Genomic DNA, 16398 nt, shown 5'->3' on the forward strand with positions numbered 1-16398 from the left:
ACACACAAATAAAACAGGATTTATCTTTAGACTCGCCGTCGCTTTAAACACGATGTCACTTGTTGACCTGCTTGTTTTTATTCGGCCATATACACAAGTATTTATGATTCCCCTCATTGCCCTCATTGGTGTTTCCATCATCTTTGTACCTCGAGTAAAGTGTGGACGTGACGCTGAGCCAGTAAACCGTCATAAAGGAATCCAGTCACATCAGCTTCCCAGTTTACTTAATATGGATGTGGGAGTTCTGCCAGTTTGTAGTTACTCATAATCGAGATATAAGTTGATGTAACTTCAAATAAAGAGTTGAAGGAACAGCCGAGTGTTGCGTCGACTCATTAAATTGAGTTTATACGACACCGATAGAGATCTGAAACTCCCCAGACGCTCGTTTTCCTCCAGTTTGGCTCCTTTAATACGAGCCAAATCAAGTTCTGTTTATTTCTTTTCATGATAATCACAATAAGTCAAACTGTGATAAAGATTAGTAGAGAATTCAGCACCTATATCTGTAGATTTATGATATGAAGCATCCTCACATGTTGTCTTTGTGCGGTTAAAAAATAAGATTTGCTTCTGTAGGAGGGATGTCTAAACTCATTCAACCTGATGGTTTAAGGTGAGTAGTAGTATAGTTTTCTCAGGCTCATTCAGCTCAACTAATTAATCAACCTCAGTGCAGTTGATTCACATTTCTACGGCAGCATAATGACTTCTAAAGGGAAGGAACTTATTACAGAAATAAGTGTTTAATCGCTGCCGAGTGAGAACACCGCGTCTCCGTTTCTCACGTTTTCGTCCGCAGTTAGCCGGCTCGTAAAACTCAAAGTTTAAGTTCCCATGGCGTTCCAGTGATTCACAACTGGACCGAGAGCGTAATAAAGGCCTCGTTCGTGAGGCAACAGCAGTCGCAGAAGCAGAAAACAGCTGTTTGTGAGCCTCTAATGGTGATGAGGAACCGGTCGGAATACATCCAGCTCCTCTTCAGACTTATTTATTCCCAGACAGAAGCCTCATCGTATGTAAGGACATGAGCTAGGAAATGTGTTGCCCCAGGGAGATTAATCATTAGACACAATAAGTTTGTTGCGCACACCCTTCTTTCTGCTCCGAGTCGAGAGGCAGGCGTTGGTCTATAAAAGCTGCACCCAGCGGAGGCAAAGAGAGCAAAGCGCAAAACTCTATCAGCAAGCGACAAACACTCACTCACGCCTCAACACACACTCAGATTACAGATTAGCGCAGGACCGTCACACACACAACTCTCTCTTCCTGGGATATGAACCCTCTCGTCCTCACCTGTCTCCTGTGCTTCGGTAAGTCTGGACTTGTGCTTCTCTGTGTGTGTGTGTGCAGATGGTTTGAATCAATGAAGTGGGAAGGAGAGAAATGTTGTGTGTGCAAGTGGAGGCTTGTGAGGCTGGAGATGGATGTTCAGGTGTGTTTACAGGAGAGAATCTGGGACAGAAGCAGCTTCTCGCTTCTCCACAGGCGACGTTTGTTGCAGGTACAGCAGCTCTAGACGCTGCAAAAGGTCAACATATTTCAAATAGTTGATTGTCTTTTGATTGAACGCCATTCACGGCCGGTGCAGTGCAGCTGTGGATGCGGACTGGTTGTACTGGTTTCAGGCTGTTCTCAATATTTGAAGGTGAAATGATGACTCAGAAGCAAACGGGCTGAGATTTCTGTGTTTAATCTCGTTAGAAAGCAAGCGAGGAGTTCCCCGGTGAGGTGGAATTTAAAAAAAATTAATTGAATCAGCTTCTAATTTGATTCATTCTCCTAGAAAATCGTTTCAGCTTCGACAGAATGTTCTCCGTGTTTCCGTACACCGAGATAAAAACCTGTCATCTGACTGCATCAAGTGAACTTTAGCCTAAATTACCTCTTACGGCATTTTTATATCTCTGTGTAAACTTTACATCATCGCTTGTTTTTTTCTTCCTCCCCCTCCTGCTGGTTTTACAGTCGTGTGCAGCGCTCTGGGTGCTCAGGCATCCGAGGCCACAAACTCCACCGAGCTAGCCGGAGTCACTGGGGGTCCGGCCTCCGGCGAGGGCCTCCCGAGCTCGAGGGGCGACGATGACGAGCTGGAGCTAGACGACGAGCTTTCAGGAGGAGACAACGAACACTTCAGCCTCCACGGTACGGAAACCAAAACGCTCTTGTTCTGAAAAATGAGATTTGAATGGAGACGTGAAGAAAGATGAGTTGCCAGGATGAGATTTTAGAAAAGCATGATGACTTGTCTTGACAATCAAACACATTAATATTGTGAATTTTCTCAAAAAACCATCCAGCTGTGTTTAGTTTGAACTTGGAAGAAGCTTTTCTAATAGATTTTTGTCAAGAAAAATGCAGAACAAGAAACCTTTTCTTCTAAAACGGCTTTAGGCAGTTGGTTCATTTCCTTCACTTATTACCCTTAAAGTTTTGTTTAACCATGAATACTGGTGATAACATTTAAATTATGTCAGTATTACACCAAAACACTCAACTAGGAAGCCATAAGGATTCTAAAACGACACCGTAAACCTCTCATACTGTTGCTTCCCTGCTGCAGACTCGCATCCCGGCAAAGATGAGAAGAAGAAGAGGAAGGGCAAAGGCAAGAGGAGGAACAGACACAAGGGCAAAAGCACGACTGCCTTCAACCCCGAGCACACGCTCTACACCAGCAGGTCCACGTCCACGTCCACGCTGAGCGCCGGCGAGGACCCCTGCACCTCCACCTACCTGGGCTACTGCATCCACGGCCACTGCAAGTACATCGAGGGCCTGAAGGAGCCAGTGTGCATGTGAGTGGAGCCCCGGTCGCCTTCGTATGGCCTCCTTAGTGATGCTTGAACCCACTATCGTTACTGATCGGTTACTCTTCCCTCTGCAGATGCATGAAGGGCTACGACGGGGAGCGCTGCGGGATCCAGACTCTGGAGACGGTCAAGAATCAGCCGGACCAGAGCAGCAACGCTCAGCTGGTGCAGACGGTCTTAGTGATCATCGCCGTGGTTCTGTCGGTCATCAGCTGCACCGCCATCCTGCTCATGACCTGCGCTCAGTGAGTTGGAAAATCACAAACACACACACGTTTTGATTTTTAAACCGGCCAGAACCAGACGTTTGTACCGAGCTGTGTTTGTCAGCAGTGGGTGGGAAGCCAGTGAGGGATCTCAGAGTAAACTGGTGTAATTTCTCCAACACAGGTCTCGGTTTAGTCCAGACTGTGAACTCAGCAGCCAGAGACCAAAAAGAAAAAACTGTAAAAAGTTATCGTACAATCCAAAATCAAACCGAATACATCAGATAATATTGTGTTTGGTTAAATATTTAAAACGGAAAGTAAAAAGAAAGACAATGTTCTTTACTTGTTCTTGAATCAGATCCTGAATCACTTCAGATCAGTTGATATAAAACTGCTTTACTTACTTATTTAATCGTGCTTATTTAACCTGTGTGTCCACTTAACCTTTACTGACTCATTTTTGGCCCATTTTTTATTTGATTTTTGATTTTTTCAGTCTTAATCTTTAAATCAAAAAAAGGAAAGACTTCCTTAATACTTTATCCTGTTTCCCAAAATGGTATTTGTTTGTTGAAGGAGAAATAGTTGTTCTTTTTGAGAAGATCTGCGTTAATCAAAAGTGAGTCACAGTGATCGTTCAGCATCTGTATCTACTGACTTTAACACATTTTTAAACCATTCGGTCCAAACACATGTATGTTTCCATTAAGTTAAAGTTGGGAATCATACTTCCCAACACGCCGGTGATCAGCGTTTCCTCTCTGAAGCCAGAACGGCGTTAAGTCGAGACCTGATGCCAGCGGTTTCGAACGAAAGTCCTCTTATTCATCTTTACTCTATAAAACCATTATAAGTAAGATTAATGAAGAAACCATCCACACCCCATGAATCCCAACATAACACACATTACGATCGGCGCACATCCTGCCCAGAAACACTTCTTGGCAAATGGACTCACTGACACATCAAAAGGCGCATGAACACGCCCAGACACACCCACGCCGCCGAGGCGTTGCTCACCGGCCTCGCAGCATCGATTCAGACGCGTCCACAGCTTTTGTTCTTACTTTTTATTGTAGTAAAATCTACAATTTGCTTTCCTTTTAACTGCATCACTTCACCTACTTCACGGTGACGTCGGGTCATTTCCTGCACAATCACAGCTCCAGCTTATCAATGTGTGACCCAATCACAGCTATTGTTTGGCTGGTGGACAAAGTCAATAGTCCAACATAGTGCAAATATAGGAGTCAGCTGTGCAATTAAAGCGTTACAGCCCCGACTAGTCAGAAACACAGGTGAAGAGAAAGTAAAATGTATTAAGTTTGGAACAGGGTTCATTATATTACGATGTACTTTGTACTCAACACACAACAAAAACACCGTTTGTCTTTATGCTGCTGCACTCTGGGAATCACTATTGTCCGCTCTGATGCTCATCTCGAATGTCTTTTGTAGTTACAGGTCGCACAAAAACTTCCTGGCGTCCTACCTGGGAACCGGGTCGGAGCAGGAGAAGCTGCAGAAGCCCGTCGGTGACGTGGTGTGAGCGCGTCGAGTTACCTGGAGGTGGGTGTTGCTGAGGTTCTGACCTACTTGTGACAGCACGAAAACAAAGTCCTTTATGGAGCTCGGCGTTTACTGCGGTCCAAACTGCATCAAAACAACTCGATGAGTGTTACCTCTCTGGGGCAAATGTTAGAAAAGAAAAATCCCCGTTTACAACTCGGACAAGCTTCATGTGAGCCTCTGCTGTGTCAGAGTTAGCAGCTCCATCCTGCACTGTTGGATTTAGACAGTTTTACACTCCAACAAGCCCAGATAAACACGTTGTTCTATAGCTTTACATTCAGCTGACACATCAGTTAGTCGCCACAGAAAAACAGAAGTCTGAGGACTGATTACAGAATAATGATAAATAATGAATGATAATAGATTAAAGACCCTGTACAGAAGTGTTCTTTCAAAATAAGACAATCTGAATCACTACAAATTAAGTCCATGAGTCAAAACCTACATTAACTGTGAACTATATCTGTTAAAATCTGCTTCCTTTGTGACTGAGGAAAACCCAACGGCTAGAAATAAGAAGCCTGCTCGTGTTTGACTCTAAAACCATTGCTTTGGGAGTTGTTCTGACTTAGCAGTGAGCTGTGCATGGGCTCAACAGTAACTAAGGTTAAAGGGCAAAGCAAGCAGGAGGTCCCAAAATGAAACCAAACCGATGCCTCGTTAATGCCATCTGCTCAAAGCAAAATGCGATGCCGTAAGAGTCGAACGTAAGCGTTCGTTTCCGGCGGTGATGGACGTCTTGCTTAAGCCCTCGACGTCTAGCTCACGTGAAGCCAAACAGGAAGGAGTGGGCTCGCAGGGTGATGGAAGAGCCCTGTTGTTGTTGTTATTGAACGCAGCGGGTTGCATCACCCGAAGAGGAATCCCCACTACGGGCATTAGCGCGGATTAGCGGACGATTGTCTCGACCTGTCCCATCTCCGCGCCGCATTCCAGCGTAAAGGAAAAAAACCACACGCTCGGTCGCACACCTTCACCTGTGTGTCCACACAATAGCAGTACTGACACACTGACTGCACACGTGATGACCGTAGCGTAAGAACTTAAGCTCTGCGCTTACATGCGGTCAGATCTCACTGAGCAAACGCACGCACACTCGCATGCGGACGTCACGTGTTGAGGAGACGGCATCTCGGCCTCGAGACAAACAACGTGGCCACGCGGCGGTCTCTTTAGTACGTCACTGACAGTCCGGTCTGCTGAAGAAAGACTGAAAGAGTGTTAGTTTTTAGCTGTAATTCCCATTGGTCCTAATCTACAGCTACATTATGCTTGTTAGGAATATTTTTTATTAATGTATGTTAAAAATCTTTTTTTTCATAGTTGTGGCCATTTAAAAAAAAACAAATCTAACTTAGTTTATTATGAGCACAAGAATTAGCGTTTAAAAGGTAAAATTCTACCTTTTCATTTTAATGTTTTACGTCATATTTTTTGCATTTTTTCTCTCTAAAGGATTTAAAAGCAGATTTGTCATCTACAAACTACGAGGCAGCCTTCTGGAAACTTAACACACTTCACTTCTAAGATCTAAACACCAACTGTTGTAAAACAAACAGAGAAAAAAAGCAAATCAGACTGAAATTTAAATGGGATTGTCTCTTTTTTTTTTTTATAACAAATACAAACATACAACTTCAAAATATTTCCTGCCTGAATGATTTTTGCAGACCAACCATAAACTGTGTATTTTTAAACATTCCCTGCAGTTATTTTAAGCTGTGTGTCTGGTTTTTCTATTTTTACTCATTTATTTATTTCCGTCTTTCCGCAGCCTGTTGACTCAAAGCCGAAGCCGATCAGAGGAGTCTGAGCTCCTGAGAACGCTTCAGAGCGACTGGACGCCTTCACTACCGTAGATGCTATGTAAAAAACACTGTCCAGAACCTGTTAGAATGTAATTTATTTAGTGTAATTATTTATTGCTAACAACTGTATTTGTATGTTGGACTACTATTATAATGTCTTTTTTTGTTTTTGTGCGAATGCTGAGCATTCGGCCTTTTGATGTTCTCTAGGTTTGGTTTTATTTATTGCACTGCTATTGTCATAGGTCAGAGAAACGCTGTTCATCTCGCTCTGGAAAAGGGATGGAATTAGATCACCAATAAAGTCTCTCAGTGTTACGTGCTGTTTGTTGGTGTCTCTCTGAGTTTCTGTGTTTACATTCCCATCTCTGGACGCATCTCATACCTCAGCAACAAGCTCACACAAACACCGCAGCCTTTCAGCCAAACACAGATTCAACAGACAAGAATAATCATGAGAGAGGCTCTGAGAAAACTATCCGACACCGCTGAGGAATCCAGATAACGATGAGCGCACAGCAAAATACATGAGAGAGTGGAAAGTTGTTGTAGGTGTGTGCAGGAGTGTGTGACGAGCTGGACCACATTCAGATAAATAAAATAACACTGCAGTGCTCGATTCTTGGAAAATAAACCGCTGCACTGTATTTTCCAGAAAACATTTCTGTGCAGCGATGTCCAACGCTTGTGAGTTGGTAGAAGATGCACTCCTGCAGCGGGGGCGTGTCTGCTCTGAGCTATTTCGGGAATGCTCGGGTAAATCTCTGAACACAAATTCAAACAAAGACTTGAAGATAATTATACGGTTCAGGACAAAGGAGCTCAGAATAGACTGTGTACCAAAAGGGCAGCGGGTTTGTTTCAAAGTGCAGCAATCAGGAGACGCTGGTGTCAAAAAAGAGGGAAAAGAAAAGACGTTGCACGAAGCTGAGAAGATCACGAGATACTAACCCTAATGTTGAGTTATAAAGAAGAGTGTTAATAACCAAACCAGCTTCTGGTCTCCAGGAATCACGTCCTGGAGTTGTAAGGAGGTGGTGACCCGAAACACTTTAGATGGTTAGAGTATTATCCAGAACCAGAACCAGAACCAGAACCGTCTGAGTGGTTTCAAACTGACTCTGCAGACGAGAGTCCGTACAAACAGCCAGAGCTGTAAAAAAAAAAGACTAACTTCTGATCTCAACATCACAGACTCAGCATAAGATTACAGACATAAGAACCTGAGACAGCCGGAGTTCACAGACAAACTGTGTCAAGTTCTCAAAGACACTTGAACTACTGATCTGCAAAAAACTGTGCAAAGTTCAGAGCTGAACAAGGCTGACAGTATGTGAAGAAGGAGTGATTGTGAATGCATGGCGGTGCTGCTGTGAGAGTTTAAAGGAACTTTGACATTTTGGGTATTACACATGTTTGTTTGTCTTACTGTGAGTTAAATGAGAAGATTACAAATATGTGAATCTGCCTAGAGCAGGCTGTCCTCGATAAGTGAGTGACTTGACAGAAAAAAGAGACTAGTGAGGGAGGCCACCGAGACTCCTATGACTCCTCTGAAGGAGGTACAAGAAGGAGACTAGTGAAGGAGGCCATCAAGACTCCTATGACTCCTCTGAAGGAGGTACAAGAAGGAGACTAGTAAAGGAGGCCACCGAGACTCCTATGACTCCTCTGAAGGAGGTACAAGAAGGAGACTAGTGAAGGAGGCCACCAAGACTCCTATGACTCCTCTGAAGGAGGTACAAGAAGGAGACTAGTAAAGGAGGCCACCAAGACTCCTATGACTCCTCTGAAGGAGGTACAAGAAGGAGACTAGTGAAGGAGGCCACCAAGACTCCTATGACTCCTCTGCAGGAGTTACAAGCTTGAGATGAGCTGAGATGTTAGACGGTTGCATGTTCTTCACCAGTCAGAGCTTTATGTAGTGGTGGTGAAGAGAAAGGCCCTCATAATAAACCCCAACAAGAATTCACCGGTAGACATGTGGGAGCTCTGGAAGACGGTTCTTTGAACTGATGAGACCAACATTGAGCTCTCAAAGGCAAGACTCTGCGTTTGGCTTTAACGATACGCTGCACACCATCACAGACGCTCCACCCCCACTGTGAAGCACGGCGGTGGCAGCATCATGTGGTCGGGATGCTTCTCAGCAGCAGGTTCTGGAGAGTTTCTGAAGGTAGAGGGTAAAATAAATGCATCAAAGTAAAGGGGAAATCAAGCCTGGAGGACGACCCAACGCAACCTGCAAGAGAACCACGACTTGGTAGATCTGTTAAGACAGCAAGGTGCGGTTTTGGGGCGGCCGAGTCACAGCCCAGACTCCAGTCCGAGTAAGGACTTGTGGCTGACTTGAAAAGGGTCATTCACTCATGATCCCTTTGCAACTTGACAAAACTTGATCCGTTTTTTAGAGAAGAATGAGGCTGATTTATCCACACAGGCTCAGTGCTGTCATAGCAACCAAAGGCAATCCCTCATTCTACATTTTATACGGAGTCTTTATAGGTCAACTGAAATGATTCAGGCAATAAAAGGGGAAAACTTCCAGGGCGGGGGAATCCTTTTCACATGACACAGGATATGTGTTTGTATTTCAATTTGCATATAAAGTTTCTGACACGCCTGACGGGATTTAGCAGTTTCCAGTTACCTTCAGTAAACAAAGTTTCACTCTGTGTTTGTGCGCGGCGTTGCGTCACCGGCGACAGGAAGGTGAGGCGAGGTGGGCAGCTCGTCCAACACACACACACACAGGTGATGCAAGTCAAGGTAAACATTCGCTGTAAAGCTGTGCGTGTTTGCGCGCGTCTGCCACCAGCCATCCCTGCGGTAGAAATGGCTCTTTAAACACGCCGAAAACATTCACAAACGCTCGTGCATTCATCCATTTGACAAAATAAGTTAATATGGGTGTGGTGAGCTTTGATAGTTTCGGTGGCGTGAGGTGGGCCCGTGCGCTTTTGTGGGTGTCCATGGAAACAGAGTAAACACGCCGGCAGATGGCTGGTCAGTGATAATTCACTTAAGGACATGCAGGAATGTCGTGGGTGTGGTAACGTTTTTTTTTCCCTTTACCTTTACAAGGCAGCAGGCCAGTTGCCAAGGTAAGTATTTTTTTATTTTCCTTTGTTTGTAATTTTAATTTCCAACACAGACTTCCAGTTCAGCAAAATAACAGCAGTCGTCAAGCAGGTTGTATTAAAGCCGGGCTGTGGAGGCAGAGGGGCGGCAGAGTTTGCTGGTTCACCGCTCTGGTCCACAGTGAAAGATCTGAATGACTGTTGGATGGATTGCTGGTTTTTCTTTTACACACACTCAGACTTCCCAGATGACCTCTGACAGTCTTTCCTCTGGCAGCATCGTTAGCTTAAAAGTTAAAAAAGAACCAAAAAGTGAGTTTAGAACCAATCATTTGCAAAAACTCTGACACTCCCACCGTCCTCAGCTGTAGATTGTGCTTTTTAGCAAATGGGCCCAAGTAAAACCTCACTGATCACGGTCGTACACTCCTAGTTCCCTTTTTAATATGCAGTACCGTTGTCTGTCTGTCCACTCGTCCATCTGTCCCATTCTCAGGATATCTCAGGAAGGCTTTTACAGAATTTATTACAATCGGATTGCAAATGTTCATCTTGACCTAAACTAAGTAGATTTGGAGGGTAAGGACATTGTAGGCTCACAGTAGGGGGTAGAGTGGGTTCTCCACTAGTCACAGGGTTGCCAGTTTGATCCACATTCCCTCCATATATTGAAGCATCCTTGAACAATACACTGAACCTAAAGGAATCCCACCTGATGGCGCAGCAGCTTCATCACTCTGATTACTTCTAAGGCAGAAAACCGCTACAAGACTATTTACCAGACTCCAACCTGATTAAAGCGACCTCACAGACCACGTCTTTGACCATAGCTTAAGAATTTATGCTATTATTATGACAAAATGTGAATAATATTATGACAAAATGTCATAATAATAGATGCTAATAGATGTCACACAAACGTCCAAAGTGATGAACTGATGAGATTTTATATCCAAAAGGTCAAAGGTCAGCATCACCTGGTATCATGATAGTCACCAAAACAACCCAGGAACTGAAGAGGGGATTGTGATCATACTTTACAGTTGATCAAATACTACTACTGGTGAGTTTAGAGATCATCTGTGCTGCCGGATTTAAACTTTGTGTGAAGCGTTAAGATTTCATGATTCGTAGAGTCTTAGCATCTATATTTAAGGCATCGGCGAACATCACGGCTGCAAGGTGTCTCAGTGGTTAGCACCGTGGCCTCACAGCTAGAAGGTCACTGGTTCACATCCCGGTGAGGACACCCGGGATCTTTCTGCGTGGAGTCTCCATGTTCTCCCCGTGCAGCGTGGGTTCTCTCCGGGTTCTCCGGCTTCCTCCCACAGTCCACAAACATGCTGAGGTTAATTGGTGATTGTAAATTGTCCGTAGGTGTGAATGTGAGTGTGCTTGGTTGTCTGTCTCTAAGTGTAGCCCTGTGATAGACTGGTTACCTGTCCAGGTGAACCTGCCTTCACCCTGAGTCAGCTGGGATAGACTCCAGCCCCCCATGACCCTGGTGAGGAGACAATGGATGGATGGATTGTCTACTGTCAGGGCTACAACTTCAAGTTTGATCAGAATAAAGCTTTATTCACCAAGCATGTAAACACAACATTCAACATTTTTTGTTTCTCTCAATGAACTGAAATATATCCGTCCAACCTACATGTATCATATGAGCTTGGACTAGACAACGTTGATGACAATAATCCTAGCGCTATTTCAGTTCAATTAAATGGTCATTAAAAACGTTGGAAGCCGCGGGTGTAGAGTTTTGTTTTTGTAGTAGATATGCTGTTAACTTACGGCATCGTTTTTGTCTCAGAGGTCGTCAGTCTTACATGATTTGTGCCGTTTTCATTGAAGTATTGTACAGTCATAACAGTCCAGAGGGATAGTTTATCTGCCTCTTATTAACAGAACCAGTTGGTATTTTTAGTTTCACCTTAAGCAGGGACACTGTATGGACTCTGTTGACTCCACCTGCAGCACTAACTACAGCAGACAGCACCACCTAGTGACACAGTGTGAAAACTGAGCCTCGGTGCCACAATAAAAACTGTGTGTACAGAAGCAATTAGCAGGTCGACATGATTACGGTGTGACGCAACCAAACCAAAAGAATTTAAAGTGGGGAGCAAATATTGCGGAGCGCCAAATGGGCTGCTGTCAGCTCACAGGAATGAAAGAACAACAGCGTTTAAGATAAGAGACGCTCGTGATTAATGCTTTCTCAGATGCTCCTGATGACAAACATTTCCCCTTCATTCTGATTTCATGACACGTCTGATGTGGATTTACTGTTAATGTCTCATGCAGTATTTGAATAAAGTCTGTTGTGCAACACTCTGACATGCTGCACGCTTCCTGTTTGGGGTCGCCGTGCGAATTAGTTGTTTGTGGTCTGATCTGAGTAAGAACTTTTTTTTTTTACTGTTATTATCTTAAAAGTCACCGTTCTCTGTGTTGACTTGACTGTAGTCGTCTCACAAGGGGAGGCCTTTTACAATAACACATCTAAAGAATAGGACGAACACACAACAAATGTTAAGTTTGCTGAGACGTGACAGGCTTTTAATTTGAACACTGATCTGCCTGCGATGCCCTAAAGATGTGAAATAATTAGGAGCTACTGTCATGACGAGGCATTTTGAAACAGATATAATGCAAATATCAAAAGAGAAAAAGAAACACAGGGCGACTTGTTTTTAGTTTTGTCTTTATAACAGCAGAAAACGCCTTTATTTTGAAATTTCCAAGCAGAAATAGCAAATATCAAAAAATATTTCACAAGCTCAGAGCCAAAACTTTAAGCTTCTGGTGCAGGAAGTCGTGAATCTGTTTGGTTGGAAGGTTGAATGATCTCACTTTTGCTTTTACGTCAATATTGAATAAAATCCTCTTTGACTTTGACTCATTTTACTGCAGCAGAGGAAGTCCTGCCGCAACAAGCAGGAGCTCTCCTACCCTGGTGGTACTTTCAGGAGACGGAGAAACAATAGAGAGCGTATTTAGATTTTTACACAAGCAGAAAACCAAACTGACTTCTGGCTGTGTAACACCGTCAGACTCTGCTGTCGTGGATGCGCTTGTGATTCTGAAACAGCGTCAAAGCAATAGATACACAAACCTATAATGCTAATGGATAAATGGCTCAAGTGTACAGTTTGGTAGCGATGGCAGATTTACCATTAAAACTTATAGTGCTAGCTGCTGCAAACTAAACTCAAACCGGCCTCCGATCCGTCTACCTCAGCCCACACTAGCTCCCCATCGTTTGTTTGATCCACTTGAGCTGTTTCTTGGAGAGGAAGGAGTACACTCCGGTTTCCTTCGTGTCGCCACACTTGCCTCCAAAAGAAGTGACTCCGACCAGCTGTCCGTTGCACAGAAACGGGCCTCCTGAATCCCCCTGAAGGGAAAACAGCCAACACGTGGTCAGGATGTGAAGCTGACAGACTGACGAAAACCCAGACAAATGAAAGCTCACCTGGCAGGTGTCGGCCTTCGTGTTCCCAGTTGAACCAGCGCATATCATGCCGCCGGTGATGGCAGGTTTGCCGTTGTAATGTTTGGGAGAGTTGCAGTCCGCTCTGCTGATCACCGTCACGTTGACGGCCATCAGGACAGCCGACATCTTCTGGTTTTTTTTCTTCTCTTTGGTTCCTCCCCATCCGGCCACCAGGCAGCGGCTGCCGGCCGCCGGGTCCTTGACGACTTGCCCCAGTTTGAGACTTTTCACCCACTTGGTTGTGGTCACTGGTGTCTGGAGCTGAAATATGAAGAGAAATCAACGATTCCAATCCAGATGTTTGCAGCTTTCCTTCAGTCACCGTTAGTTGTCGTAATGGCGTCTTACCTCGAGCAGCATGAGGTCGTTGACCTTCGTTCCTTTATTGTACTGTGGATGAGGAACGCTTTTCTTCACCTTACTGACCTGCCTGGACTCTTTCTCCTTTTTTTTGATGGCGTGCACCCCCAGCAGCACTTCCTTAATACTGAAGGAACAAAAACACAGCGTAGTGTGGGGTTACGGCTCACTTATGATGAAGGCTAACAGGCCAACATAGATAAAGTAGTTATCAGACTCATATGTGATAATAAAGGTCAGGGTTTGGCTTTAACTGAGAGGCTTCAGTGTTCAATGACTCTTGTGTGGTTTTCATATCAAACTTTACAGTGTTGACTCTCCCAGAATTAAATTCATACCTCACCTGCTTTAGTGTCCTACAGCAGGGATTCAGCTCTGATTTTTCCTTTTACCTCCTTTAGGCTTTTTTTTAAATGTGTTTTTTTTTATTAATTCTAAAGATCTGTAAAAAGTAAACAGGACCAGAGTGGAGACTAGTTTTAAAAATCACCTGCAGCTCACTAGTGGTTCTTATTGTTTTAGGGAAAAATAGAATAGAATAGAATGCCTTTATTGTCACTATACACAAGTACAATGAGATTAAGAGCAGCCAGATGCCTGATGTGACCAATCAAGATCCACATTTTGCTGTCCTGTGGTTTTTGTGTTTTCTTTTTAAAGTGAATAAAAGATGTTTCTGGATGTTGCATCGTCTTTCCGCCTTTCCATCTGTCGAACTGCTGCATTTATAAATAATTGAAATGCCTTTTAAGTTTTGATGTGCAGAAAGATAAATGCTGGATCCTGTGAATGTGCACATTTAGTTTTTTTTCTTGTTCCGTTGCAGGAACCGTTGCAGCAGCTCAACTACACGGTTGTGCAGAAGGTCAGACAATGAAAACTGTTCTGCCTTTTTAAAACTGAATAAGGTTTTTTTCTACTAAAAACGTAAATATTGCAATTTTAAATAACGCAATCCTTGATGTAATCGGTTAAAAATAAACACTGCATACTACAGATTAAGAAACAGGTTCCTACCCGACACAGTGGGCAGCAGTCAGGACCCATTTGGGATCGATCAGCGTCCCTCCACACACCGGTTTCCTTGTCTTCAGCAGAGCCATGTAAGGCATCGAGTGTGGCGGCACTTCTTTGCCTCCAATAATCTCAGAGGCATGTCCAGCTGATTGATTCAACAAAAAGAGCAGATAGATGACTCAGGAGTTGGTTCACCAAACGCACAGAAGTCTGCAGCAGCTGCACTGAACTAGCATGACTTTGCATTCTGCATGTTTGCATGAATTAATTAATAAGTAAAAAAACAAACACTCACTGGACTGGACAACGAGGAGAAACCCACACGAGATGAGAAGATTCTTCAGGAGCGACATGTCTTCTGATCTCTCTCTTTGATGCGAATGCACTGAAAGCTGCTGTGATGCTTGTTTTTTTATGTGTTAAGCTCAAAGGATGTGGTCTGACATTGAAAAAGCATGAGTCAGCACAATGGACAGGCTCACTCACACACGACATGAGAACCGGTGAGAATTTCTGTCTGTGGTTGCATTTATCAGCAATTGGAACCACTGTACGCCTAATTGCCCCTCGGAGATAAATAAAGTTATTTCTGGTTCTGATTCTGATTCAGCTCTTGTGTGGTCGAGACTCTTTATACGTGTTCACGTCATCGCTAGGTGCAGACAGCGAGGTGAGAAATGAGCAGGTGGAGACGGCGTTTCTAATAATGTCACGCTAGACAAACATGTCATCAGTCTGGTGGAGGTAAAGGGGCTGTTGCTTGATGATATGAATGTTAATATATGAGGGGAAAGTATATGAACCTTTTATTAGAGCTGTTATGGACAAAAAGGGTGTTTGAAGTAATAAGAAACAGCTCCTTTGTGACCTGATTGGACACAACTATTAAACACTCTAATAAAAAATATCTGAACTCATGAATTTAACAGTCTCAGCAGTTGTCCCAAGCATGCATTTCTGCAGACACGCTGGCGACCAGATATTTAAATGCTGCTACATCTGCTGACTTCCCTCTGGCCTCTTTTTGGAGGATGATCGTCTCTGTCGGCATGTTTCAGGTCTTCTGAGCCTCTCTGAGTGCCGACATGAGCTCCACTTGGACAGAATCTGACCATCAGTGCAGCTGGATACCAACCCTCTGGACCGGCAGTCAATTTATTTATACTCCTGTAAATAAATGCATTCTATTGTTGCATCTAAATGCTCCCATTTTTACACAGATTTGTTTTTGGGTGTCCAGTTACTCGTCATGTTCCCCTGGATGGGAAGTAAAAGTCTGTCAAAGCTGAGAAAATTGTACTTTTTGAATGCTGTAAAAGTCATTTCTCTCCCCTGTCTTCCTTTAAAATGCATATTTTTGCTTTCTTGCTTGTCTTTAACACCAAACACTACATTCAGATACGATCTTTATTTCCCCGTCCACTCTTATGACAGCTGACCTTTGGCCTCCCAGAGGTCACTGAAGCCAAAACGGTGCAAAAAAAGTTTCAAATGTGTTCAAATTACTGAAGAGAGTGTAATGGGACACGATAGAAACTTCATTAAAATACTACTAGTGGCCTGTAAGAAGATAGAGCCGCCCTCAACGGACAAAAGGTTGATGATTATTGAGGAAATCCATACATTGGAAAAACTAACCCACAAACTACGACTACAGGACGGACAAACAGACAGTAAATGGAATAAACGGACTGAATACAAGAGCCGAGATGGTGGAAGGACGGTTTCATGAAGTGAGACGGTGCTGAAGCTTCCAGCTTCGGCCTCTCCAGGTTGAATGAAAACTCAACTGAGACCTTCTGCTCTCACTCGATGTGCAGCTACGACGGTGACATAAAAAGTGTTTCTACAACAACAGGTCTCTGGTTTCAGGAGGTAAACAGAAGCAGGCTTTCATTTCTCAGTGGCCAGTTCAGCCCTCCAGTGGGTTGAGGAGTGAGAGGCTTGATGCTCATGTTTCCAGTTTATGAACCAATAATCCTCTAAAAGACTCTTAAAGATGTAGAATCGCTTTATTTTATTCTAACATGTACCGAA

The 16398-nt window shown here is 43.8% G+C and overlaps 2 protein-coding genes across 3 annotated transcripts in view; one reads left to right on the forward strand and one right to left on the reverse strand.

Moving 5' to 3' along the window:
* Nucleotides 1-1279: 1279 nt before the first annotated feature.
* Nucleotides 1280-6706, forward strand: areg (amphiregulin). The gene is made up of 6 exons (XM_008288133.1): nt 1280-1316; nt 1972-2148; nt 2567-2801; nt 2891-3061; nt 4484-4594; nt 6372-6706. Exons 1-5 carry the CDS (start codon nt 1280-1282, stop codon nt 4572-4574), a joined length of 711 nt encoding a protein of 236 aa, XP_008286355.1. The 3' UTR covers nt 4575-4594; nt 6372-6706.
* Nucleotides 6707-12353: 5647 nt separating this feature from the next.
* LOC103361921 (granzyme A-like) overlaps nt 12354-16398 on the reverse strand; it is a 9877-nt gene continuing 5832 nt past the window's right edge. The window contains exons 2-7 of one of the 2 annotated variants that reach the window (XM_008288135.1): nt 14908-14909; nt 14657-14753; nt 14362-14506; nt 13333-13471; nt 12964-13245; nt 12354-12885 (exon numbers count right to left, since the gene is read on the reverse strand). In XM_008288135.1, coding sequence (XP_008286357.1) covers nt 12736-12885; nt 12964-13245; nt 13333-13471; nt 14362-14506; nt 14657-14714 — 774 coding nt within the window. In that variant the 5' untranslated portion in view covers nt 14715-14753; nt 14908-14909 and the 3' untranslated portion in view covers nt 12354-12735. The remainder of the gene's footprint in view (nt 12886-12963; nt 13246-13332; nt 13472-14361; nt 14507-14656; nt 14754-14907; nt 14910-16398) is intronic. The other variant, XM_008288134.1, reaches the window with a different exon arrangement.

The sequence above is a fragment of the Stegastes partitus genome, unplaced genomic scaffold (assembly GCF_000690725.1).
Source record: "Stegastes partitus isolate 25-593 unplaced genomic scaffold, Stegastes_partitus-1.0.2 Scaffold543, whole genome shotgun sequence".
Taxonomy (NCBI): Eukaryota; Metazoa; Chordata; class Actinopteri; family Pomacentridae; genus Stegastes; species Stegastes partitus.